This window comes from Falco peregrinus, chromosome 11, assembly GCF_023634155.1.
Source record: "Falco peregrinus isolate bFalPer1 chromosome 11, bFalPer1.pri, whole genome shotgun sequence".
NCBI lineage: Eukaryota > Metazoa > Chordata > Aves > Falconiformes > Falconidae > Falco > Falco peregrinus.
In genome coordinates this window covers 21,610,981-21,636,135 of record NC_073731.1, presented here as the reverse complement: position 1 = coordinate 21,636,135, position 25,155 = coordinate 21,610,981, and the positions used below count along the sequence as shown (strand labels likewise).

Here is a 25,155-nt window from a genome sequence, read left to right as displayed (position 1 = left end):
CACCACGTGGAAAAAGTCCCCTTGAAAGATGGTAATGTCTGGCAGGCTACTGGCAGCACTGATCCGTGATGCACTGGCAGCTGAAACTGAGATGTGGTGGTGGTGAGGATCTCTGTTCCAGCATGTTCCTTGATATCTCAGGCAGTGTCAAGAAGGCTTGCCCATCACATCTATGTGTGTGTGTGATGAGGTAGAAATTATAATTCAACAAAGAAGTTGGATTTCTATAAAGGCCCTGATTTCTGGCAGGTGAACCACTGAATTAATTTTCATTTTTGTTTTGGGTAGGGTTTTGTTTCTCTCAGAATGTTTGGAGAAAGAAGAATAATTTTTTTTCACTGAAAAGCCAGGTTAAAAAACAATCCAAAACCTGAGTCTTCATGGAACACTTATTTCTCTTTGTTTTCTCCAAGTTTCAAATTAAGTTTTTTTTTCAGAGGAAGGTTTCTGAAACATTGTTAAATTATCCTCAAGAAGTTGCTAGAAATATTAAATAAAACGAAGTATGCTATAGCTATGAACTTTGTGAGGTTTTAAAAATATTTACTTTATATATTTCAGAAGGTAAAATATACTGTTTTAAACTCTTGTGAATCCTTTTTCTGAAATAAACAAATCAAATTTTGGAGCTTTAATGTAAGCTTCAAGCAATAGCTGTAACATAAAGCCCATTTCTAAGTCATAAGGGAAATAACTCTGAGGATATTGCAGTTTGAGCCTCTCATAGTTGTTTTTTTTGTTTTGATCAGAGAACTAGCATTGTCCATGAAATGACAGCACTGATTGAGCTGTGTTTTTCCTGTTACTTAACCAATGCAAATAAATCCAAATACATTTGTGACTCTAGTTATTTTAGCTGGCAGCTTCTGTGTCTTCTGAGTTTGTACAAACTGGCCAGATATTTGCAACATTTTTTTACAGTAACCATTTTAAAAAAAAAAGGAAATAAAGATATATGAATCAGATTCTGGCGAAGCCTTCTAGGTTTTTGTGAATAAGCCTGGTATGGCCCAGATGACATTTTAAAACTCATCTCAGTAAGTCAAGTAGTGAAATATAATCCATGCTTTATACAAAGAGACAAATAAACACATTAATAATGATAGTAATAATAATAGAATCTTAGCTGTAACTAATTCAACTAATTCATGTGATTGCTACTCATTCTGTGCTCTAAAATAAATGTTTTTATTTTGTCTGTACAGTATATGTGCTTCAAGAGAGAAAATTGATGCAGTTGTGTAGTAAACTGTCTGAAAATCATTGCCAAGCTGTGTTTTAAAACATGAACAGACACACTGTGTTTCTATTTGTGCACCAGGCAAATCACTGGAAGTGCAACTTCAGTTTATTATCACTGTAACACTTCTTTCGGTTTCTGTGGCACTGATACTCTGGCTTTTTTCCTTATCCTTTCCTTTGTCTTATGAGAGGAAAATAATGATTAAAACCTCTTAGTAACAAAAAATGGTGTATTCTTTGCAGGGCAGTTGGTCATTCGCTTCTCATTAAGTGTCTCAGTTTGCACTTGAGAAATCTTAAGAAAATCCAAAGCAGCAAATCACTTCCATGCATCATCTCCTGCCAGCTGCACTGTGTTGGAGGACCAAACTACAGGCTATCCAGTGGCTGTCAAGTTGTGCAGTTTATCTGTGGGGTGGATACTGAATACTCTACCTTGATGCCAAATGGTAGATCTGTTTTTTTTCTGGCTGGCAGATATTTGTTGCTTTGAAACAATGCACCAAGAGGAAAAATTATTTTTGCTCTGGTGCCTCTGCTTCCCCTGAATCTTTATTCTCTCTGTAAAATGGGGAAATTTAATTGCATGCCTTACTCAGATAAGGAGGAGATGAGGAAAAGATTTTCAGTTGAAGCCAAGTAGACGTCATCACAGAGTTTGACCAGAGTCTGACATCACTGGCTTTGAACACTAGGGGTAAATACATTGTCCTTAGTGGGATGATGGTTGAATACAATTGTAGGACCCTGTGTCATGGACTAACTTCAGATCCTCTTGATTCTGTTCAAGTCTGTTGGGAGGGCAGGAGAAAATTCAGGCCAAGTTTGTTGTTTGTTTTTAAATTTCAGCAGCATTTTAACTGAGCAATCACTAGAATAGAGGCTGACACACAGAGAATCTGTGTTTGCCTTTACAGTGGTCGGGGTGTCTCACCGCTTGGAGGTAGGGAACAAATGCCAAGGACATAGGCCAGCGTGGGTGTTCCAGGGAGCTGTGCTGGGAAAGTCATTGTGCAGGTGCAGCAGCTGCTGTGGATCAGCATCACAGATAACAGTATTTGCTAACACCTGATTTCCAAGATAGGCTTAATGCTACATTGCTGCTGAGGTACCATCAAGCAGTGTTTGGTCATTCTAGCTTATCTTTGGATCTGCTGAGACTATGTTAGATCGCAGTTCTATAGTTCAAACATGCAGATGAAGACAGATCTGGAAGGGACCTGAGCTAGATTCTGGTGTTGGCTGCTGTAACAACTAATTACTATTGATTTGAGAATGATTTGAACATTAATATTTTTTCTCATGTACTGAAAATCCATGGATTCATGTGAATCCCATCAAAGTCCATGACTGACTTGGAAGACCTTCAGCATGTGAGTCCATAGCCTTATCTTCTCACACAGCAGCTATCACACCAAAACTGCACCATGACTCTCAGACACCCAGAACCCAAAAGTGAACTAAGTAGGGCATCAGTCAAAATATTCCACAGAGTCATAGTTTTTCAGAGTAAGGTGGAATATCTCCTGTCTGAGGGCTCTTCGTGTTTGTAGGAACAGAAGACTAAGGGTTGTTCTGGTAGGCACATCTAGGCAATACAGCTGTGATGTGTGAGCGTGGTTCTTTTCTTGTATAGAATCAGCAAAACACTTGGCTAAGTTGCAATAATCAGATCTTCATTACTGGTGCTGCTTTCTGGAGACAGACTAGATGTGGCTTGACCTGTTGTCTGACTCAGGCTGAATTTGCAACAGTAACAGAAATCCTCTTATTTAGAAGATGAATAGCAAATTTGATGTGGAGAAAAAATTAGTAAAGAATAAATATGGAAACAGAAGGTGCTGGTTTATAAAATAATTCTTCAGTGTTTAAATATATCAGGGTTTGGGGACTTGTTATTATAATTAAAACTAACAAGCAAACATAAAAACCAGAAAACTATTTGGCTTTCCAGTGTATACTGAGCTGATGGTGGAAGAGGTCCTCAGCCCCCAAATCCAGCAGGGAATATGAATGATTGATGGTAAAAGCTTAGATCATCCACTTTAAGTGTGAATGACAGATAGTGTTCCTGGCAAATGTCTGGAATTCAGCAAGCTGGGAATGAGAAATGCAAAGTACTGACAAACAAATGGCCATCTGCATTTCTCTAGCTTTTTAAATCATTCTTCAGAGGTGAGGTGAAATATATAAGGCCTGGAGTTACATGTAAAAGAGGCTTTTAATTCAGGTTCTCTAATGCAGCCATTAGACTTTGCCAACTACCTTCTGACACACTTAAAAGTCTCAGTTTACTCTTCTTGCTTTTCAGTTACAGATGTTTTTGATACAACACCTACTTAATCTGCTCTCCGTCCCCCCGTCCCCCCCCCCCCCCCCCCCCCCCCCTTTTTTTTCCTTTTTCCTGAGTGATGGACCTTACTTTATGGAGAACGTACAAACGAAGGGAGATGGTATGCAGTTCCATATTCTGTGTAAGAGGACAGCCGTTCTAATCCAGTGTAGATACTCCTGGGTGGAATTTTAATTCCTGCTTGCTGTAAAGATTTCCTACTGCTCCTTTTCCCCCCCCCCCCCTATTTTTCTTTGAATGTCAAACACAAGTTTTTTTAGAATCTGACAGTCTAGATTGTTACTTTTGGTATGCATCATTTAGAAAATGCACTTGACGAACAAAGCAGTGGGATGCTTGCACGTGTGCCTTTCTTTGCAAATCAGACTGTAATGTAGCATTGATTTTTCGACTAAGTCACTGGCTGTTAACTCGATTGACTTCAAGGAAATTGTTAATGATAGCAAACAGTACAACTTGTTTTTTAGCCTGATCTGTTTCTTAAAAATTGAGGCTTCTGTGATCTGACTTGGTGGGTCATGCGTTGCTTTTGTCCTTCATGTGGCTCTTGCCACCAAAGGGAAGTGGCTCCTTGTGGTGGCAGGAAACTGCAGGAGGGGGAATTTTTCAGGAGTTAGAAATAGCAAGGGGACACTGAGGTTGCTGTTGCTGCCACAGGTGAAGGACACAGTTGTGTCTTTCTAGGTTGTGTGAAAAGCAGAATTAAATTTTAAAAAGAGTAAGATGTAACTGACTTCTGCTGTATGTCATTTCATATTTAGGCAAAGCAGCACCATGCTGTTTGTACTTGCATTGTACTAATTGTTCTTCATGTTACTGTGGGGCAGTAAAATAATTATTGTCATTTTAAGGTAGGGAAATTTGTCTGGACATGTTAAGAAATACGCTTAGAAACAAGCTACAATTCCTCTCGCTTATGCTTGGACTACCAGCTCTAACTGTTGCTCATCAGTGATGGCACATTTCAATGCTTGATAGATTCCAGAGCGTTAATTAAAACAGTTGTTTAGCTAATTGCCTGGAAGATTGCGAGCAAAAGCATATTTATTCCAAAGGCAAACAATCCATTTTTACCCAGTGAAGCATATCAGTTTTTATGGTGCATAAAAATTGTTTCACTCAATTTTTGAATATATATTGTGTTTGTCTAAAAGCCTTTGGAGATGATGGTCTATTTTAAGTGCATGGAAACTTTTTTCTTAGGCCATTTTTAATGTATCTACTGAAAAAGCGTATGTTTAAATAATTGAAAATGTAAAAAGTCATTGCCATTAAAATGAAAAGTTGCTTATTGCACTGGGCTATTGGACTGCCACCGTGCTTACTGATATGCAGCCTTTACAGTATTTCTGGTTGTCGGCACTGTCGTATGTAAAGAGACTAGAGGTGGAAGAAAGGGTATCATTATGGTGCCTTTGCCTAACTTTGTGGGGAAAAAAATGTGCTTACGGAACAGTTGGTTTCAGTGTATGTATGTATTTAAAATGGAAATATAGTCTATGCTCCTTCAAAGTGTTCAGGGTCTAAACTGGTCACTGGCAGGTGGACTGCACAGGGCTTTTGTGGAAGACTGGGAGCACATCGGTGTCGACTACAGCTTAGTGCACTGCAGCGTAGTTTACCAGCAGGATGATAGCTTCTCCTCAAAGACAAAATGCTTATCTAATGGGCGAGATTACATAATGGTGGAAGCACAGCTCAAGGGCTGAGATGGGAGTTCTGGCTTTAGTTTAGAAGTTTTATTGATCTCTACTTGTGATAGTTCTCTTGATTTCATATAGACTTTCATACATGACTATTTATTTAGGGAATGAAATCTAAAAGGACCTAGGTGAAGTCAATAAACTAATGTATATGTTGATTAATGCTTTGGCTTTAAGAATTGCTATGGGCAAAGTATCACTTATAAGTCTAGGGACCATCTGGTCCATCCCTACCACAACTTGATAGACATGGTGAATCTATTTCGTTGTTTGTCTGAAAATTGATGTGCGGTGGTGATATAACACAACAGACGTAGGTTAAGAGGAAAATACCATTTAAAACAAGAACAGTGAAGTTTGTTTTTTTTTTTATCAAGGTAACAACTGAATATTATTATCTTGTTAGCATTATATGTTGGAAAACGTGAGGAAAAAAGAAAAAGACCGTTACTGTAAAGAAGATAGTAACTTTCTCCTAAACACTCCCTTTTGTGTCCAGCTGGAGCTGGGGTATAACCAGTGAAATTCAGACTGGGGGCTGCTCCTCAGGCAGATTTATAATACTTGCCCTGCGTTGTAGTGTCCAGACTGTTGCAGATGCCCTCGGTGCAGTATTCCTCAGCAGGGATTTCACTGGCTGCCCCAAGCTCAGAGACAGGCACATGGGAAGGTTGTAAGGAAATGGCCATGTTTTCTTTCTTCCAGGGTTTAACAGCTAAATATTCTTACCTTGTCAATATTATCTTGCTGATAACTAACCTGTACTCTTCTTGTTTTGGATTACATTGTAACCCTAAACCTCTGCTGTATTATATGTGAGCATACATGCACAACTACAGAAAGATTTCTGTTGAGACTCTTACCAGCTGAAAAGCATTAGAGCCACCAGAGTTGTGAGATCTGCTCTTTTATACTGTTGTAAAGACAGACTTTTCTGGTGATGATCTAGTGAACTACAGCAAACTTACTTTAATACTGATGTATAATAGCATTTTGTTACAGCCTGTAACTGTACTGATGTATTATACAAGATGGCTTTATTGACACAATAGTGGGTAATTGTTAGCTAGATTAAGAAAACTCAACAATATAGATGTAAGAGACAAATCAATCCTTTGCGTGCCAGTTAAAAGAAGAAAAGGAAAAAGCAGTTCCTGTTAATTAATCTCTTTGAAAGGGAACAGAAGAGAACACGAACCAAGAATAAACTTCTTTTCTTGATTTTTAGCGGAAAACCTTTACTGATACTTGAAGGGGACTTGTCACATGAAACACTTTTTGATTGCAGTTTATTCTGATGCAGTTTTGCTGGGCTGTTGTAATTAACGAAAGGATAGTGGAGAAGGTTATCAATGAAATATTTTGAAGGTTTTTTTTTTCCAGACAGAACTTTTTTCTGACCACATAAAATAGACGATATGTATGTTCTTTTATATTTTTGGTGGAAATAGTACTGTTATTGAAAGCAGTGCTGCTGTTTTTCTCTAGGCAAAGGAGACGTTTTTGGTGATGTGTTCTGGAAGGAGTCTACCCTTGCCCAGTCCTGTGCTAACGTGAGGGCTTTGACTTACTGTGATCTTCATGTGATTAAGAGAGACGCCCTGCAGAAAGTGCTGGAGTTCTATACAGCCTTTTCACACTCCTTCTCCAGAAATCTCATTTTGACTTACAACTTGAGAAAAAGGGTAAGTAGCTTTGATTTTAACATACACCTTACAAATGAACACTTTTAAAGACTGTCTGTATGAAAAAAATGGATTGCTTGAATTCTGGAATTCTTCATAGCCTTTCGTATAAGAAGGTTTCTTAGAGCTTGTTAAGGGATGCTGCTAGCATGTAGACTCTAAACGCCATATTTATTCCAGTGCTAGTTTTATAGGGAGCTGGACTCTGTATTTGTGAAAGTATTTTACATTTCTATGAAGTGAACATATTCCATCATATTTGCAAACAGTCATGCATTTGTGATAAACAGTGTTCACCACTTTCTGCAACTGTGGTTTGTAAAGGAGCTAAAGAGAAGTTAGGAGTATTGCCTGAAGTTACAGGGAAAGTAGAAGGAAAGGTATGAAATCTTAACAGATGGAACAAGAGTCAAAAAGAGTCAATAACAGTAATCACAATGGAAAAGTAATATGAACATGATTGATTCTATCATGAGTTATTTATTTTAGTATCAATGACATTTTGGAATTGCTTTGCTTATCTATAATGTTTCCATTTTCTTTATCCTTGGGGTTTTTGGCTCTTAATTTCTTCCTGCATGCCAGTCCATTATTCTGTCCAATGCAAATATTCATAACCTAATATTCCACTTTAAATTCTCTGTGTAATTGTCAGTGCACCACCTCTGTAGAAATTTATTAAAACTATGGTAGGTATAATTCAGTTGTTATGTTTTTGTGATGTAATGTGGAAGACAATAATAATAATACATTGGAGCACCTATACTTGCTTTAAAATATTATGATATAAAGATAGTTGAGATTGGCTGAAGAAATATGTTTGATAGGGGATTTTTTTCTGTTCCTAATGTTCTACCATGGTAACTTCTAGGTGCCAAGTCAGTCATAGATAATTTCACCTGAAAAAATAAAAAAAATTTCATCTTTGAAGTCTGTTTTGTTAGACTTCAAGCCTAGAGTATATGTATGGTTTTTTAATTATTTTTTGTACCCAGAGTTGGCATGCTGAAATTAAGATAGTGTGGTGGTGATTTCTATCTGCATATGTCATCGATATCAAAGAATTCAGCTTTTCAGTATTCTGCAAAGAAGAATGTGCTGTCCACACTTTGGTCAAATAAATCAAAGCTCTGGTAGGATATTGATGTAATTAAAAACCAAGAAGCAGATTTATGCTTGAGGATTTCCTCATAGGATATTTTTTTCAAATGATAGTGAGTTCCTGCAGAAGATTGACAGATGTCCTGTTAAAAACTAAGTTTAAAACCCAGCTACTTACCTGGTGTTAATTAATGTAAGAAGTAAAAGAAATGAAATAATTTGGTATTGAGATCACTTAAAGCATCAGTATCACTGACTGGCATATTTTAAAATAAAACTGTGGGCAATGTGGTAAGATGTTCTAAGAATATATAACTACTATTTTTTTTTAACATCAGTAGAAATAACAAACTTTGAGGCATATAAGGACCAACTCTCTTAAAGCTCACAGTAACACTAGCAGGATTGCATAATTTTGGATCTGCTCTGAGCCAAAAGTCCCAACTTCAGAATCAAATGCCTACTCCAGAAGTGACACTCTTTCCCTCCATGTTCATTGGCATAGCTTTTCCCAGCCCAGGTTACAAAACTCTTTTTAACCAGAGTGTTGTAATTTGTAGGCTGTCAATTTTCTGCACTAAACGTTCCTAATAAAAAGGTACATTTTATGATAGCGATTTCCATGCAGTTATTCAAATAATTGGACTTTAATTGAGTTGCAGTCAGGAGAAAAGTGGCATTAATTGGTAATGGAAGTGAGAGTTTGATGGTTCTAGGTTAACAGACTGTAATTTTATTTATTTTATTGAAAAAAGGATGATTGCAATCAGAATGCAAATGTTAAATAATGTAAATAATATATATGCTTTTGGAAGTGCATAGAAGGTACGATACTTTTAGATTTGAGGTAATGCACATTAAAAGGCAACTTTTCAGAGTTTGGAATTTAATCTGGTTTATATCACTGTGAAACTTTTATAGAAATAGCTCCCCAGCCTGTCGCTTCTAACACTTCTCCTGGTCTATTTCTGCAAATGGAATTTTGTAGAATTCAGATGAACCAGTACCTTCTGTGAGTTATGTTTGTGATGTATTGCATATCCTTTGGAATATAAATACCAGAATTACACTTTTCATTTCAATAAACAGTTTCATCTCTGGCTCCAAAAGTGTTCAACTAGTTGGGGCATAGATACTGTATATACATCCCAAATATATTCGTACAGATTCAAAATACATGAAGAAGCAGCTTTGGGGATTTTTTCGCCTGAAGGATCTCATGGGTGTATTTTTAGACTTGGTTATTCCTCTGAGGTCTCCCCAGCTCCGGGGTATGTATGCCTTCCCTCAGCCCTTGTACTCTCATTGCATAGTGCAAGGTGCTTTCTAGCCAAGTTTGCTCGCCTGAAGTGAGCTTTAGCATTGGTCCACTCTTTTGCCACGTTCACCTGTTCCTTGGCTGCTGGGTCTCCTCCGGTGATCCTTTCCCTCATGGAGATTGGACTCCCTGTCCCAGCCCTTTGGTGCCAGTGAGCGGTGCTGACTTTACAGGTGTCCCTCAGACTTACTGGGGTCTGGATCCATTTGCTAACGACTGTGACAGAAATAACCAGGCAGGCAGGTGTGTTGTAAGTTACCAAAACCAATTGGCCTTGACCTTAGCTAACCCTAGAGCTGGCTTTAGGCCAAGTAAAAAGCATCTTCCCTTCATTCCTTTTCTGCTTTTCCTACCGGTCTTGGATGTGCTTTGAGCTGAGCTGGGAGGGCAGGGCGCTTCTGTCTGTGTGTCCCCTTTATGCCCACCCTAGAACAGGGCTGCGGTTATGAAATGCTACTGCCTGTGATGTCTGAGGGCTTTGTGGCTGAGGGAGATGCTTCCAGTGCTCTGCCCCTGGCATGCCGTGGCTGTCTGTACCTGTGCTGTGAAAACAGTTCCCTTTCACTCACTTGCTCGACAAGCACCAGTGAAATATCCTCTTTCCTAAAATTCTTGGCTCAACTGTCAGGTGACTCCCCAAGCAGTTTCCTCAAGTGACTGAAATCCCTCCTGAAGGAGGCATTAGCTGTCTAGTTAACTCTGGCTGGAGCACAGACTTAGAAAACTTTTTATTTTTCCTAAAGGGGAAGGGAAAGGAGAGCTTTAATTAATTCTTTCTGATGCCAGTCATTGAAATTCTCATCTAACTGCAAGCAGGGGGAGAATCAGCTGCTGCATCTCTCTCTCCAACATCTTAAGAAACTACAACTGCAGTCTGTGGCTGCAGGTGGCTGTATGTCAGACTCAAGGGCTTTGCAGCTGAAAGGAAGCTGACAGAGCATTTCTCAGAACACTTCCTGCTCTAACAATGTTGTGAAATTAAAGCAGGTTAACTTGATGTTTATCTGCGTTTTGGGGATCTCAGAGAGGAAACAGAGTGTAGACACCATGGGTATGTGCGATGGTCAAGTGACAAACTCACCCGTATGGAGGGTCTGCTAGATGAAAGGAAATATCACAGGTTTGGAGGGCAGCAGGATTCACAGGCTGGATGGAGGTCTGGTTTTCCCCAACGAATATTGAAACACTTCTGGGTTTCCAGCCTGGACTTCATAGCTGTGAGTTAGGAGAAGCATAAGAAGAGAGAAGCTCGGATGGTAGCTACTTGTCCATTGGCTTTTGCTTGTGATGAGGTGTAAGTTTGCTGGCACCTTCTTTAAGAATGTGAAAAGCCTTTGGCAGCACTTGCAAGCATTCTGTTTTTGGCAGCTGCTCCTTTCCATGTGTATGAGCTTTGTGACCAATATTAACTTACACTGGGTTGTACCACAGTGTATTTGCTCAGTTCATTCTGCTGCAGCCGTAAATGATGTTATAGCTCAAATGATCGCACACGCTGCATAAAAGAGAGAATTCTTATACATAATTTATTAAGCTGAGATTTCTCTAGTAAGCCATTTTAGCCTGGATAGAGATTAAATGACTAATTTTGAATGCTTTGGAGTATCATGACAGAAAACACAAATAGCTTTTCCAGAAGCTGAGAATTGTGTCCTGGAATAAAAGAAGGAATGCAGTAGGATGCATTTTGTAAGATTTTGGAAGACTGAAAGAAATGGCAAAGAACATGCTGCATTTTTACAAAGCAAGCATGATTTAGTGATTTAAAGCCAAAGCTTCTAGCCAGAACATATTTCTTGAGAGAGCAGTGACTGCAGCAGAGTAGTCTGTCTCCCTGCTGGTGTAAGATTACTTGCTTTTGTACATGTAGTGGTGTGCTTATTCTATGCCATTCCAACTGTGCTAGTGGACAGGGCTCCCACCAACTCTTTTTAAAAGCAATTTTAAAATATAATTGTGCTTTTCTTTTCAGCATTAGCTTCACCTTTCTTCTTTCTGTGCTGTAAGCTCTAACGAGAGAGAGAACCTCTTTCAGATCAAACATTTCAGCTAGGAGTGTCAAGCCTCGATTTTAAATCTCGAGGGGCTTGGCAGCAGGTTGTTTTCAGAGAGGCAATCCATGGCCTTGTATTCTGCCTTTCCACATGACAAGCTTTTCAGTTCTTTTTCATGATATAGGTTCAAAACAGTATCCCAAAATTCTTTCTGATATGGAAGGCTGAATTGCTGGAAGATTTTAGCAAAGCTTTCTTAAAACGAGAAGAGGGAAGGGTTTTAATTTTAGAATATTAGCCCATTTGATAATGGATTTCAGAACAGGCTGTCAGTTTGACCATTCTTTCAGATGTGTTTGTACTCACCAAAACAAGCCCACAAGTCCTGTGGGAAGAGGGGTTTGATGCTTGGCTGGCATGCATCTTACAGCACAGCAAACCCAGGACACTGGACATGACTGAGATGTCTGGATGGGTCTGTGGCTTGGGAGTTATGACATATTAGCTGGCCAGGAGGCAAAGCTGTAATTTAAAAAAAAAACCTTTCAAAAGCAAATGAACACTTAAGTAGTCTGTTCTTTCCCATGCTGCCTTTTAAAAGCAGTTGTTGAGGTAGTGGAATGTTGTTATATTCCCTGTTTCTCCATGCCAATGTAAGCAAAATATACTTTATTCTGTTTCTTCATTGGTAAATTTAATATCACATCTTTGCATCATCTCTCTGGCCTTGGACAGCTTACTTAAATTTTATCTGTCTCTAACAGATAACTGTGTATGTAGCTCACAGATTTTTGTGCAAATCATCTTTATGCACTGGACTGAAAATGCTCTGAGGTATCTGCGTGTTGTTAGGTTTGCGTGTCTGCTATGGACAGTTTAAGTGATGTGGCTGTCAATGAGTTGAAACCCCATGCTCCGTGGTGAGTGTGCCTTTGGATTTCTTCCATTTGTCCTGCAGCTTGTTGGACCCTTCAGGTAAAGCCTTAATACCCAGACTGGGAGAGGATTTGACCAACTGCAAGCATTTAACATACGTATTTCTACGGTGACTGTAAATGTTCAGCCCAGAGCAACTCAATTACCTTTCAGAGACATCATCTTAAAGTTCAGTTTCCAAAACTTTTAAATTTTAAAGTTATTTCTGTTCTATTTAGATCTATATGGCCTTGAGCCTTAGTTACACAGAGGAAGATCTGACTACAGGCAAATAGTTTACATAGTGGGGATATATATGTGCAATACAAGACATAATTAACAAAGAGGTTCTAAGACAATGTAGTGGGTTGACCTTGGCCCACCAAGCTCCTCTATCACTCCCCCTTCTCAACAAATCAGTGGGAGAAAAATAAGATGAAAAGCTTGTGGGTCAACATAAGGACAAGGTGATCACTCACTCACCAATTACCATCATGGGGAAAATGAACTTGACTTAGGGAAATTAATTTAATTTATTACCAATTAGAGTAGGATAATGACAAATAAGAACAAATCTAAAAAACACCTTCTCCCCACCCTTCCCTTCTTCCTAGGCTAAAATTCTCTCCCAACTCTTCTACCTCCTCCCCCTGAGCAGTGTAGGGAGTTGGGGAATGGGGGTTGCAGTCAGTTCCTAATGCTTGGCCTACGCTACTCCTTCCTCTTCATACTCTCCCCATGCTCCACCATGGTGTTCCTCTCACAGGAAACAATCCTTCACAAACTTCCTCAATGTCAGTTCCTCCGACAGGCAGCAGTTCTTCACTAACTGCTCCAGCATGGGTCCTTTCCACAGGGTGCAGTCCTTCAGCAACAGACTGCTCCAGCGTGGGTCCCCTGCAGGGCCACAGGCCCTGCCAGAAGTTGTGCTTCTGCATGGACACCCCTCAGAGGGGTGCAGGTTGGACATGTGCTCCACCATGGGCCTCCATGAGCTGCAGGGGGACAGCCTGCCTCACCATGGGCTGCCTGGGGAATCTCTGCTCCAGTGCCTGGAGCACCTCCTGCCCCCCATCCTGCACTGACCTGGGGGGCTGCGAAGTTGTTGTTCTCACATATTCTTACTTCTCTTGGCTGCTGTTGTGCAGTGCTTTTACCCTTTCGTAAATATTTTATCGCAGGGTGCCACTAACATCGCTCATTGGCTCAGCGTTGGCCAGCAGTGGGTCCATCTTGAAGCCAACTAGAAGTGGCTCTGTCCAACATAGGGACAGCTTCTGGTGCCTTCTCACAGAACGCCCCACCCCCCCCCACTACCAAATCCTTGCCACATATACCCAATACAGACAACAGACCTGTTCTGTTGCTCATATTAGGTACATGATACATTTTCATGTAAATTTTAACTGTAATTTAGACTAATATATGTGGGTAAGTAGTGAAATGCTTCTTTAAAGTGCTCTTAAATGACTAATCCCTTCCAAACTGATCTGATTAATTCATCGCTTGTTTGCAATGCCTTCTCCTGCTGTGAATAATGAGCAACTTTTCGTACATTTAAATGCTATAGTATAATGTCTATACAATTGTTATAAAGAAATAACTTAGTATACCATGCAGAACAGGAAGTGTATTTCCCCAAAGGAATATTAAGTTGTTGAAATTCTGGTAGGTCATTCACTAGTAAATCCCATTAAAAGTAACCTAGTGATCAACAGGTATGAATAACCGTCAATAAAATAAATTGATGGGAGAGCTAGTAAGGGCGAATTTTGAATTACAATTCCTCTTAAAATGGAAGAATATGATTCTTTTATGAAGCTGATGCTAAAACCATAACTGCCTTGAAGTATTTTCAGTAAGAGAGTATTTCCTGTTATGTGCCATTGTAGATTTACAGGTTTTCCCACACTGGTCACTAGATACTTAATGATCATTTGCGTTCTGATTACTGAATTAGAAATTAAATTTGTACAGACTGTATTTGTAAAATCAGAATTCTATCTGTTTCACAATGTGCTTTCTAAGTATGGAAAACTATGTCAATGAAAGACATTCCAATTATTTGTCAGTACTTGCAAAAAAGATGTGATAAAAACAAGTTCTGGTTGTCCTGAAATTGCAGTTAAGCACTTCATTCATTAATCCAGAAACAGGATTGATATTTTGTTTGTTTTATCACACTTTGAGTAGATCCACTTGAATTTTTTTTGAAAGATTTTTTTTCTCAGTGACCCATAAAATACTCTGCCTTAAATATAAAAGAAAAAAATTCTGACTTTTTCAAAATCTGTAGAGTGTTCATAAAGTCTTTCCATAAATGGTAAAGCTATTCTGATCAGATGAAAAATACAGTTAACAAGGTTGATGGTGAATTAAAATAAAATTTGGTTTCAGAGCATTTTAATCCTTTTAAAAAAAAGGCACATTTGGCTTTTATGAAGCTATTTTCAGATGAGTAATAGAAAGTTAACATTAAAAAAGGGTTTTCTCTCTGGCACAACCACCCACACCAGCTTGTTTATCCCAACAGAAGAAAATGCATTACTTTGATTTCTTACCCTTCTCCACCCACGTAGACTAAAGCATAGAAATAATTTTAATATAGATAAAAGTTACTTAGCATGGCTGAGTATTCCTCAGAATAGCTCTCCTCAGGCTTTTTAAAATAGAAAATGAATTTCCTAGGAACTGGGGATATTCTAAATGTTGGCCCACCACCAGGGACGGAAGATGATAATCCAAAAGACTAACTGTTCTTACACAGTCTGGGAATCTGGTCTTCATTGTGAAAACCATGAAATGCTCACTACTATTTTTACAGTAGGAAGGAACAGTCCTTAGTTTAAACGGAGATTTTTCTTACTATTCTGTTGACTTAGATAAATAGAAGTGTAATACAGATACACCAGGGAGGCTGAAGAGCAGCCTGTCTGTACAGTGTGTTATTCTCATTTGCAGTATGTGCATGGCACACTACTGCCTGCTCACAGTTAAATGTGCTGAGGTGCCTTAGTCCACTTTTGGATCATTCTGGCAAAGAGGAAGGGGACATCCCATGGGAATTCAGAGTTCCTACCCTTTCTCCAAAGCTTGAAGTCTACCTTCTACTGCTTACCATGAGTGAGAGGCCAGAGTTTCAAAATCTCTCTGTATTTCTAACCTAAAAAATAAAATAAAATAAAATTAATTTCTTATTGGTGCCTGTCATATATGTGTGTGTACATGTGTACATATATGTATAATTATTGGCCTGTTGCTGTCTCTCAAGTAATCCAAATATTATACACTTTTTCTAATATATGAATGCTGTTGCCCAGGCTTTTTTGCCTGTATGTTCCATGTTCTATCGTGTATTTTAACTGCACTGGTTATGTCAATGCCTTGGTAACCTCTGGGCCCTGGTGACTGTATTTTCTGATATACCCTGGTTCTCCATACACTGTGGAGCATTACTGACCAAGCAAAAGACAGGACAATGCCCTAATACCCTTCTGTATTATTTTTTTTCAACTCTAAGAATGGTGTCTGGTGTCTGTGGTCTGGGAAACAGCTGACTCTAGGACAAACTCTTACTAAAAGGGTGTAATTTTTTGGCATAACACCTTTGATCTGGTCTTCTCTAAGGTCACTAAAAGCCAGACTCATGGGACTGCAAATCCAAACACTCAACTTGTTCAAGGCACTCCATGAAGGAGAGAGAACGTAGATAGCTGTGCAATATGAAAGCTGAGTTACAATGGCAAACCTACATCCTTGAGCAATCAAACTTCATAATCCAAGTGATCAGATTGATTCTTTGGCTCTCCAAAGAAAGCTGAAGAAACTGCCCCCTATAACAAAAAGGAATAAAAGTCTGGAAGTTACTGCTAATGTTGTGTAGGGACTTTGTGAACCCTGCTCCAGATGAAGCCCTACCTACAGGTCCTCTGTTTTCTTGCGTAAATGTTGAGACCTTTATTGTAACTGTGAGCTCTTGGACAGCAAGACAAAAGACATCCTTTTCCTCTTTGTGTACCTGAGTCGGGTCTCCACAGCTCCTGCAAGGACTCTATTTTATGCACCATGATGGGCATAAAACAAGTAGCTCACCTTAAATGTGACAAATGCTGTTAAGATTTTGTGTGAAACAAAGCAGTTTCCCAGCTTGATTATGAGCACTTGGAGGTGCCCACAGTATTTGTGTCAAGCTATCCTACACGTTTAGGCAACTGATGCTTTTCCTGTGTCCATCCTTGAGGACCAGCCTTCTAGATGCCTTTGAACAAGTATCTTGCTGGAGGGATACAGCCAGGAATGTACCACATTCCTTAGTCTCAAGCCTGCTGCAAAAGAGCCACACAGGTAACATGGTGTCTGATGTCAACCTGCTTTACAGGCTGCTGCCCATTCCAGCGTGACACTGAAGTGTTTGACTGCTGAACATGAAGTGGAATAACTACTAGGTGTGGCCTTGTGAAAGTTTTGAGCTTTGAAATCCAGTAAGCTTCACCATCATGGGAATGAATCAATTGCAAACAAAACTTGATAGGGCACCTTGCCAATGACCTGCTATGATTGTAGGTACTGACTATTATTGCCACAGCTAAAGTCAAGTGGTAAAGAGGGTGTTGTGCTGGGCTGTGGATGAATGTAAGAACTTAATGAAATGCTTTGAGACTAGGATCATAAATCAGCCCCTCTTTATTTGGTGTTATTTTTGCAGCAGGCAACTGGTTTTTTCCTCAAACTGTGTATGATTCCTTCCTCAAAAGGAAGTGCATTATCATGTCGAACACCTGTTTGGATTCAGATTTTCAAACAGAAATGTGATACTTGATACTGACATAAAATATTAAAGTCCTATGCAAATGAATGTACTAAGTATTTGTAGAGTAATTTTTCTAAATTAGCCAACTGCAGAGGGGACTCTACATTCAGCTCCACTTGAAAACGCTGTCACTATTCTCCCTCTTGCTATCACTTTTTTTTGGTTCCCGTTCATTTTCTTTCTAACTATTAAATTCCAAAACAGGGTGTGAACTTCCACACACTGCATTCAGTGATATGTCCCTTAACTGAAGCAGGAGCATACAGTGGTAGGCTACTCTGAATATACTCAGTGTCTTAAAATGCTGACCATATAGGACTCTGAGTAGGAGTAGTGCTCTCCACAACCAACTGTGCAGCTAGACATGAAGTGATCTTAATTAACCACAGGTCCAAATCCATTGTCTCTCTGCAGCTATGAGACTGCATAATCTTTTCACCAGATTTTTATCAGGAGTTAAGTCTGCTAAATCCATTTTTAATTAGTACAGCATTATGAATGTGAAAAACTGACACCCAATTGAAGTAATATTTGAGACTTGAACACTATGTGCTTTTGTAACCATATATTTAAATGTTTCTTCTTTTTGTCACCATCTTCTGGGGTCTTTTCCAAATACAGAAAGGGAAACTCTCAAGACACGCCTTGTTCAAAGTCTTTGTGACTTTGGTAAACTGCATCTACACCAGGTCCCCAGCATGTGTCCTCAGGAACCATATGGCCAGCCCAATCTTGCCTTGCAATTCACCTGAAGGTACCATGCCTTCATCTTAATATTCCAGAGGATGTGCTTCCACTTTCCTGATAAACTTCACGCTTGGTCATTTATCACATATGCTCTGTAATAAATATACCACACAACAAAATTATTTTGTGATTCGTTTACACAGCCGACATCAGAGAATCCAGGAGAATTTCTGCCAAAATAATTTTGTAACTTACTGGATGATTTACTTGGTAAACTGCCATAAGCATTGTCTTTGTGTGAAAATGCAGAATTATGTTCCCCTTTTGGAAATCTTTTTGCCTTTATTCTTAAAAAAACCCATAATACCCTAAACCCAAACAAAAGCCCAATAAAAAATCTCAGGATGTTACTCTTTTCAGAGAACTAACAGTATAACCAGGTTGATAAGAATAGATAAATCTATCTCCAGTCTTCAAGGCCTGTTTTTTGTAAAAAATTTGAATAAATCCTGTAAACTAGCATTCTTTGCACTGCTGCAGAAGGGAGGCATATTACAGTCTTCCTCTAAGTAAGGGGATGGGCAATTTATTAATTGTTTCCTAAGGTTTCACTATTAATTCACAGTAACAGGGAAGAAGTTATTTATGGCCAGTTATTATGTGGATTAATGAAAACAAAATTGCTGTTGACTTCATCACGTACTTGATCAGATGGTTTAGGCTAGATATGAAATATGAGGATGCTGTAACCTTTGCTCATGTTAAGATACAAAGCAATAGCAGGGGAAGAAAATAGTGTTGGCTCTAACAAATGGGTATTGACTTAGCTATTAGAACTTTGGTGTAGTCCAAAAGCATATTATTAACCTTTGATTTCCCTTGCCTGCATTTTTCAAATTGCTTAAGCAGCAAGTCTTGTAGGAGTAAAAGTTGTATGGGTAGTTCAGCAGGTTACATGCTTTCAGTGATTATCCTGTACCCTTCCTGGAAAAGGAGATTCACATTTGGCTCAACAACAAATTCATTGGAGTAACTGGAAGAAGCAATAATGAAAAGCTTTTATTTAGGGTGTCATTTGGGATCAGTTCTATCCTTTAACATAAAAGCATTATGATGTTCTTTGTCAGTAATGTTCAAAACTGTAATTTCCTTTTGACAATCAAAATCGTTCATAAATCACCTTCATCATTCATACCCAAACCATTCTGTAACACAGATGCAGCCATGAAAGGAGTTTGGAAAACCTGTGGCTTCTGATTTGTAATATATTTCAGAAATTTATGACAGTTTATTTAAATTAATTAGTGCTCTCTTATTTTTATGATATCTATTTGTTATCATATTTGTTAATGCTACAAAGGCATAACTTCAAAAATACTTAGGGGTGTTCCTTATTGTGCTCTCTGAAAATCTGTCATTAAATATTGCAAATTGCTTGGTTCGCTGCATTTTCCAATCAGTAAGATTTTCCAAACTCCATCGTTGCCACCACGGAGCTGTTCAGAAAGGCATACTTTGTAGAATTATAAGACCCCTACGAGATTATCTTTAATAATATTGTCATTTTCTTACATGTTGGAATTTCCTTACAGAACATTTAAGGTATATGAAGGCAACACTTCATGAAAAGATCTCATGTGGGGTTTTATTTCTTTAATTTTTTATAAGATATTGAATAATTTCTTGTCTTATGTGAAGGGAAACTCAAATGTAGAGGTTTAAGTGACTTCCTGGATTGCAGTGTCTCTCAGTGATGATGAGGAACAGGATTTTCTAGCTATATGCTCTACACAGTGTGGAAGATCTTTGAAGTTCTGCAGCATGTAGCGTAGCATGTTGAATTATGCCATGTGTAGTGGAAGAGCAGACTCTAATTTTGTGCTGCAGTCTTGTAAAGGACCTTTGTGTCTGCTCTCTGTCTGAAAGACAAGCTACCCTATGAATAATAAATATTTAATAGTACATACAAAGTGTGCTAAAGGAAGCAACGGAGTGAGCAAAAACAAGGACAAGGTTGCCAAGACAGACTAGAAAAATGGTACTTGGAACACAAGCTTATCCCTCTTCCTCTGATGAATATTGCATGCACAAAGAGAGCCTCTCAGCAGATAAGCAAGTTAAATAGAGAAAGAGGCAGGAGAGGAGTGGAGCATCTGGTATCTCTCCATGGAAATGGGTGGAAATAACTGGATGAATGGAGCAGCTGGTGGTGCGTGGTCCACAAGGCTATAGGACTGCAGGAAGTGATTGGGGAAAGAGGCAGCTTATTCTTTTTTAGTTTTTTCCTAGACCAGGTGGACACAGTAACAACAATAAAGAGCAACCTCAAACTGTCTTATTCACCAGCTTTTCCCCTAGCTGGCCACCAAGGAACAAGCACGCTTCTGATTACACTGTTTGACAGCCTATCTGCCACCCCTCCTGGCCAACAGAAGTTGCAATACAGCAATGTGTACGCTCTCATGATTCCCAAGGAATACTGTTAAAGCAGTCAACAGAAGGAGATGAAGAAGTCAGGAGCACCTTCTAGTGACATTACTGCACCTGAGGTGCTTTCTCAGCTGTCTGGGTGACCTAGTGTCCGAGGCTGCTTTAGTACCCAATTCTAACCCTATCAGCTTTCTAGTGCCTTCTAGAAAGTCTGATGTGAGACCACAGTGGCGCAGGCATCATGTCTCACTACTACCTTAAAGTGTCCTAGAACCAGAGGTACCCAGCATGCTTCTTCAAAAGCTGTGTGGCATGAATGTGGAGCCCACCTCTGCCGCTGGGCAGGTCATGCTGCTGGGCCTGTGCCATGGTGATCATCAAAAGCCATCTTATTCAGTATATATCACCAGGTATCAGGTGCATGATTGGTCCTGTTGCTCCTGCTCCTCCCATGTGAACATGAGTGACAAAGCTGCTTTAAGGACCAGAAGAGATATAACACTTGCATCCTGCAGCCCTCCCACCTTAGAGTAACAACATGTGATCCAGCTGGAGGCTGCTGCTCCCCGGTGACTAGATGAATGCCAAATGTGGAAGTTTGTCAGACTACCCAGACTCACGTAGCAACCGCGTGTGTGCTTGGGATGTGCTGGGCCAGTCTCAGCACTCTGTGCTGCCTGCCTCTGCCTGAGCATACCACCAGGTCACGTTTTCCCTTCAGATTTACTCTGCCTCTGTGTTTTGCTCTGTTCTGCCCGCTAGCAGGTGAACCCCATACCTTCTGAGTAGCCTTTGAAGGTGACCTGGGCCAGCTGTGTCTGTTCAAACAATTAGTATGTCTCATGTTCTGTGAACTGTGTCACGTTGCTGAGTTGTGAGAGCACCGTCTCAGGAGCCACTGCTGGAGTTGAGAGCCTGAGGAAGCGGGGAGAAGGGACGTTCTGCCCTGTGTCAGCAAACAGGTCTGCTGGGACAAGCACCTAGAGGTTGGTGGTGTTTGGCTTTTCAGGTGTGGCCCCAGATGGACCTAGGAGGAGGCAGAGGAGGAAGGCTGACCTTTCTGAGATCTCGATATCTCTTGGTTCTGATTTCTGTCTTCATTCCCCTCACCTTGCCTGAAGAGATGCTGGCAGGTAGCAGAGCTAAGCAGGGCCCCTGTGTTACGTGGTACGCATTCTTTTATGGGAGCGTGCATGGCATGGACAAACAGTGTAGTAGTAAAGACTAAATTGGCTTAGCTGCAAGAGATGGTGGTATCTATTGCAGTAGGTGCCCCCCGGCATGCACTGAAGACCAGCTAGAACCTGCTGGAGACACCAGGCTGGGCAGCAGCAAAGAAGACAACATTTGTGTGCCAACCTGAGGCCATCTTGCGTACACAGTATTCAGGGCTGTTCTGAAAAGGCAGGGTGACACTGAATATTGTTAATTTTACTGTAAGAGTGTCAGCGTTAATTGATCTGGAAGAAAAGCTTTTTAAAAAGGATTACTGTTCTTCTGGGGTATTGGAGGTTTCCAGCACAAACTGTTCAAAGCGTAAACCATTGCTTTGAAATCCAGCGCAGTTCAGTGCAGGGTATTTTGTGGTTCATGGAGCTGTACAACAAACAAACAAATAGGAATACCTCTCATGGCTGGGAGCCTCTTAAAATGGATCTGACATCAGTGGAGAATGCTTCTATTGAACTTCCTGATCCTAGAAACCAGAGGTTTCTAGTCCCTTTATTTTTGTACATACTTAATGAGTTCTTTGCACGGTCAATAAGGCAAGAGTGAGCAGATTGAAGTTGCATGGGAAGAAGTCTTTTAATACAAAGCTAAACAAATTACCTTTAAGATGGGTGTAGTGTAAAGGTAGCTCACGTTAGCTGTTATTTGGCTATTGCTGGGTCAGTGGCTTTTCCGTTCTCACATGCTTATTTTAGGGCGTTCTAATCATCATTGCATTAGAAAGCTTCCCATTTTAGTTTTTCTTTAGGACATAGATATTGCAACTTATACTTAATGCAGAAAGAGAGTGAACAAGAAAAGATTCCAGAAATACTTTCTTTAATAGCATACTATTAATTGGTAAAGATTGTTTTGCAAAACAAATATTCTTTGTTTACTATTAAAAAGCTTCAATTGCCTTTAGACATCCTAAGTGATTTAGAGAAACAGACAAATGATTTAATTTTGATTTTGTTTTATACTCCAGTGAAGCAAACAACAGATTTGGAACAAGCTGCTTGCTAGACCTTGGAAATTAAACTGCTCTTTTTATTGGGCACTGGTAAAGCGTCTCTGCCTTTCCTGATGGCAGACAAGCGTGAAATACATTGACTCATGCTTGTTAGGGTTCCATCAAGCTCCTTTTTATTTCCTTGATTATGATTCTAGTGCTGCCACCCAGGCAGGAGCTCCCACTTTGATTTCCCTTGAAACCTGTGCTTTCCAGAGAACATCTCCCCCTTACAACCTGGTGTTGAGTTACATTGTGGGAGCCTGAGTTACAAGGCTATGACTTGTCTCCAGAAAGGTAATTAATGCAGAGCAGTGAAGCTTTCTCTTACCTCTTTTAAGGGGGGATCTGCGTGCATGCAGCATTAGGTGAGATTGGAGCAGGGGCTTTGAAAGATAATAGTCTAGTTTTAACTTACAAATGTAACTGTTTCAAGAAGGGCATTGTTGAAATCAGTGTTTTGATGACTGAATGTGATACTTGAAGCACTCTTGTTCATGTCATTCTTGGTCCTTAGTAAGTTTTCTCAGATCTTGAAGCCAGTAGTCAGCAGCTTTTCACAGAAGCCTGGGAGCTTCAGGTGAGTGAACCACTAACCTAAGTGCCTTGAGTAATCATGAGTGCTTCTTATCTGGCTTGCTTAACACACTCTAAGATAAGACATTTAAAGGCAGACTCCTTGATTGCATGACACTTTTTAGGCTCTAAAAGTGCTATTAATAACCTGTTTTCACCTAATTAGTTTTAGATCTTATACCACTAAAATAACAATAATATATTTACTTCTTTTTTTAAAAAAACTTTAGTTCTATTTGGGTTTATGCTTACGCAGGCTCTCATTCTGCGTTTATCACCATGTTTTCCCAGTGTCTTCCGGTGAGGCATAAAGCAAAAGCACTAACAGTGGAACATTTGCCATATGTAGTTTATTCTTTCTCATCTCTTTTCCTTGGATAAGTAAATGAATGTTCAGTATACGGGTTTATTTTGGTAGGGTTTCTTAGTTCGTCTGTGTTAAATAAGGTGGAGTCTATGCACTGAGATCAGTAAATGGTAATAGCTTCTTAAAAGCAAGGTGAAGTAGAGTTCCATCTAATACTATACATAATTACATTTTCTTTATGCAATGTATCTTGTGGGCAGTACAGTTATTTTCCCCACGAGTGAAGGGCTAAAAGGTTGTTCACTGGGATTACTTCCGTCTTTTAAAAGGCAAATTATGTTTCTTCTCTTAAGTGTTTCTAGAGTTACAAATATGACTGTGTGAAGATCAGCAGACAACACTGTGACAATCCAATGAGTTTTCTTGTTTTAAGAAAAGTATACAGTAAAAGAATATTCCAATTTTAGTGTTTCAGAGGACATGTTATTTCATATTTCTCTTGATTTCATGAAATTTGAGTGGAATCCCAAACTCGGCTACATCTAACCTGTGTTCTTATTAATGCTACTTAAAGGTGTATTTTCTGGCGTGTGAAGATTAATTGTTGGATGGTCTCTTCAGTTGTTGATGAGAAAAGAAAAATGTTACTTGTTCCAAAGTTGCGGTTTTTGAAGATCCAGTTGTCACAGTTGCTGTATCTTGGTAATGAACTGAGCACTGCCTAAATCTGTGGGGCTTCTTAACTGATATGCTTATAACTTCCCTCTTTTTAGCTCCGATTCACATCTCGGATGTTATATTGTGTAACCTGCCAGCCAAATGCCTGCTATGAAAAATGTTGTAGCTGCAGGGATTATTGTTAAGTATGTCTAATAATTTTCATATTTTAGTGATTTATTTTTGGATGATTATGCAAGCCCACTGCTTAGCAGGACTAGTCAGGAAGGGGTAGAGCAGGACTGGATGCTGATAAATAAAAACCATTTGGTGTGCTCAGCCAAGTGGTGTGGGTCCCCTGGGCACAGGTGGTCTGTTTAAAGCTGTTTTGCTTGGTAGCAAGTTGCCATGGTCTCCCCCAACACACAAAGCCATTTCCTCCCACTTAAATCTCTGGGCAGTAGGGACAGGAGGGCTTTCAGCAGCTGCTGTTCAGCTACTGGCAGGACTCTTCCGCTATCAGGTAGACATAACCCTAAACATAAAACACATGTATTTATGTTTGTGCATGTAGTAGGGAAAGATTTAAGTGCAATTCAAAACAGTGTCAATACATGCTGGAAACTGCATAGTAAATCACCATATGTTCCAGAGGAAATGCCAAACAAAGTCATGATCACTTTATATGTGCACAGCTGACTGGCAAGCATAAAGGCAGACTCATCATGGGGGATACCATCATATGCTTTTCTTCTTCTTTGCTATATTGGAGCATGATTAGAGCCCATCTGCTTCCCTTAGTGCTGGGGAAGGGTAGGAAAACATTCAGCCCAAAGTTTTGCTGCTGGAGCATATGCACCAGGAAAAAGGAGGCTAAACCCAAGGAGCTCTCTCAGATGTGTTTGTTTTCCATTTCTTTTGAAGTACAGAATTTTAAAAAATGTTTTGAAATTCGCTTCCTTCTGCAACCCGTGCGGCTCTGGCTTTACGTTCATATTGTGACAGCCTGGTGTTTGCTAGCTGCGGTTTGCAGACCAGGCATGTCTGGGAACAAACCTCAGCCCTGCATGTTGGTTAGGCTGGCTAATACAATTGGGGAGGGGGCAGTAAGCATCTCTCTTCTTTTTGCCTGTGCCAGAACGGAGTATTTAATGTC

General features: G+C 39.7%; 1 protein-coding gene across 1 annotated transcript in view; it reads left to right on the top strand.

The window, feature by feature from the left end:
• The window catches only part of KCNH1 (potassium voltage-gated channel subfamily H member 1), a 187,427-nt gene that overhangs the window by 100,902 nt on the left and 61,370 nt on the right, over window positions 1–25,155 (top strand). The window contains exon 10 of the mRNA XM_055816592.1: window positions 6,787–6,983. Within this exon, the coding sequence (XP_055672567.1) occupies window positions 6,787–6,983 (197 nt within the window). The remainder of the gene's footprint in view (window positions 1–6,786; window positions 6,984–25,155) is intronic.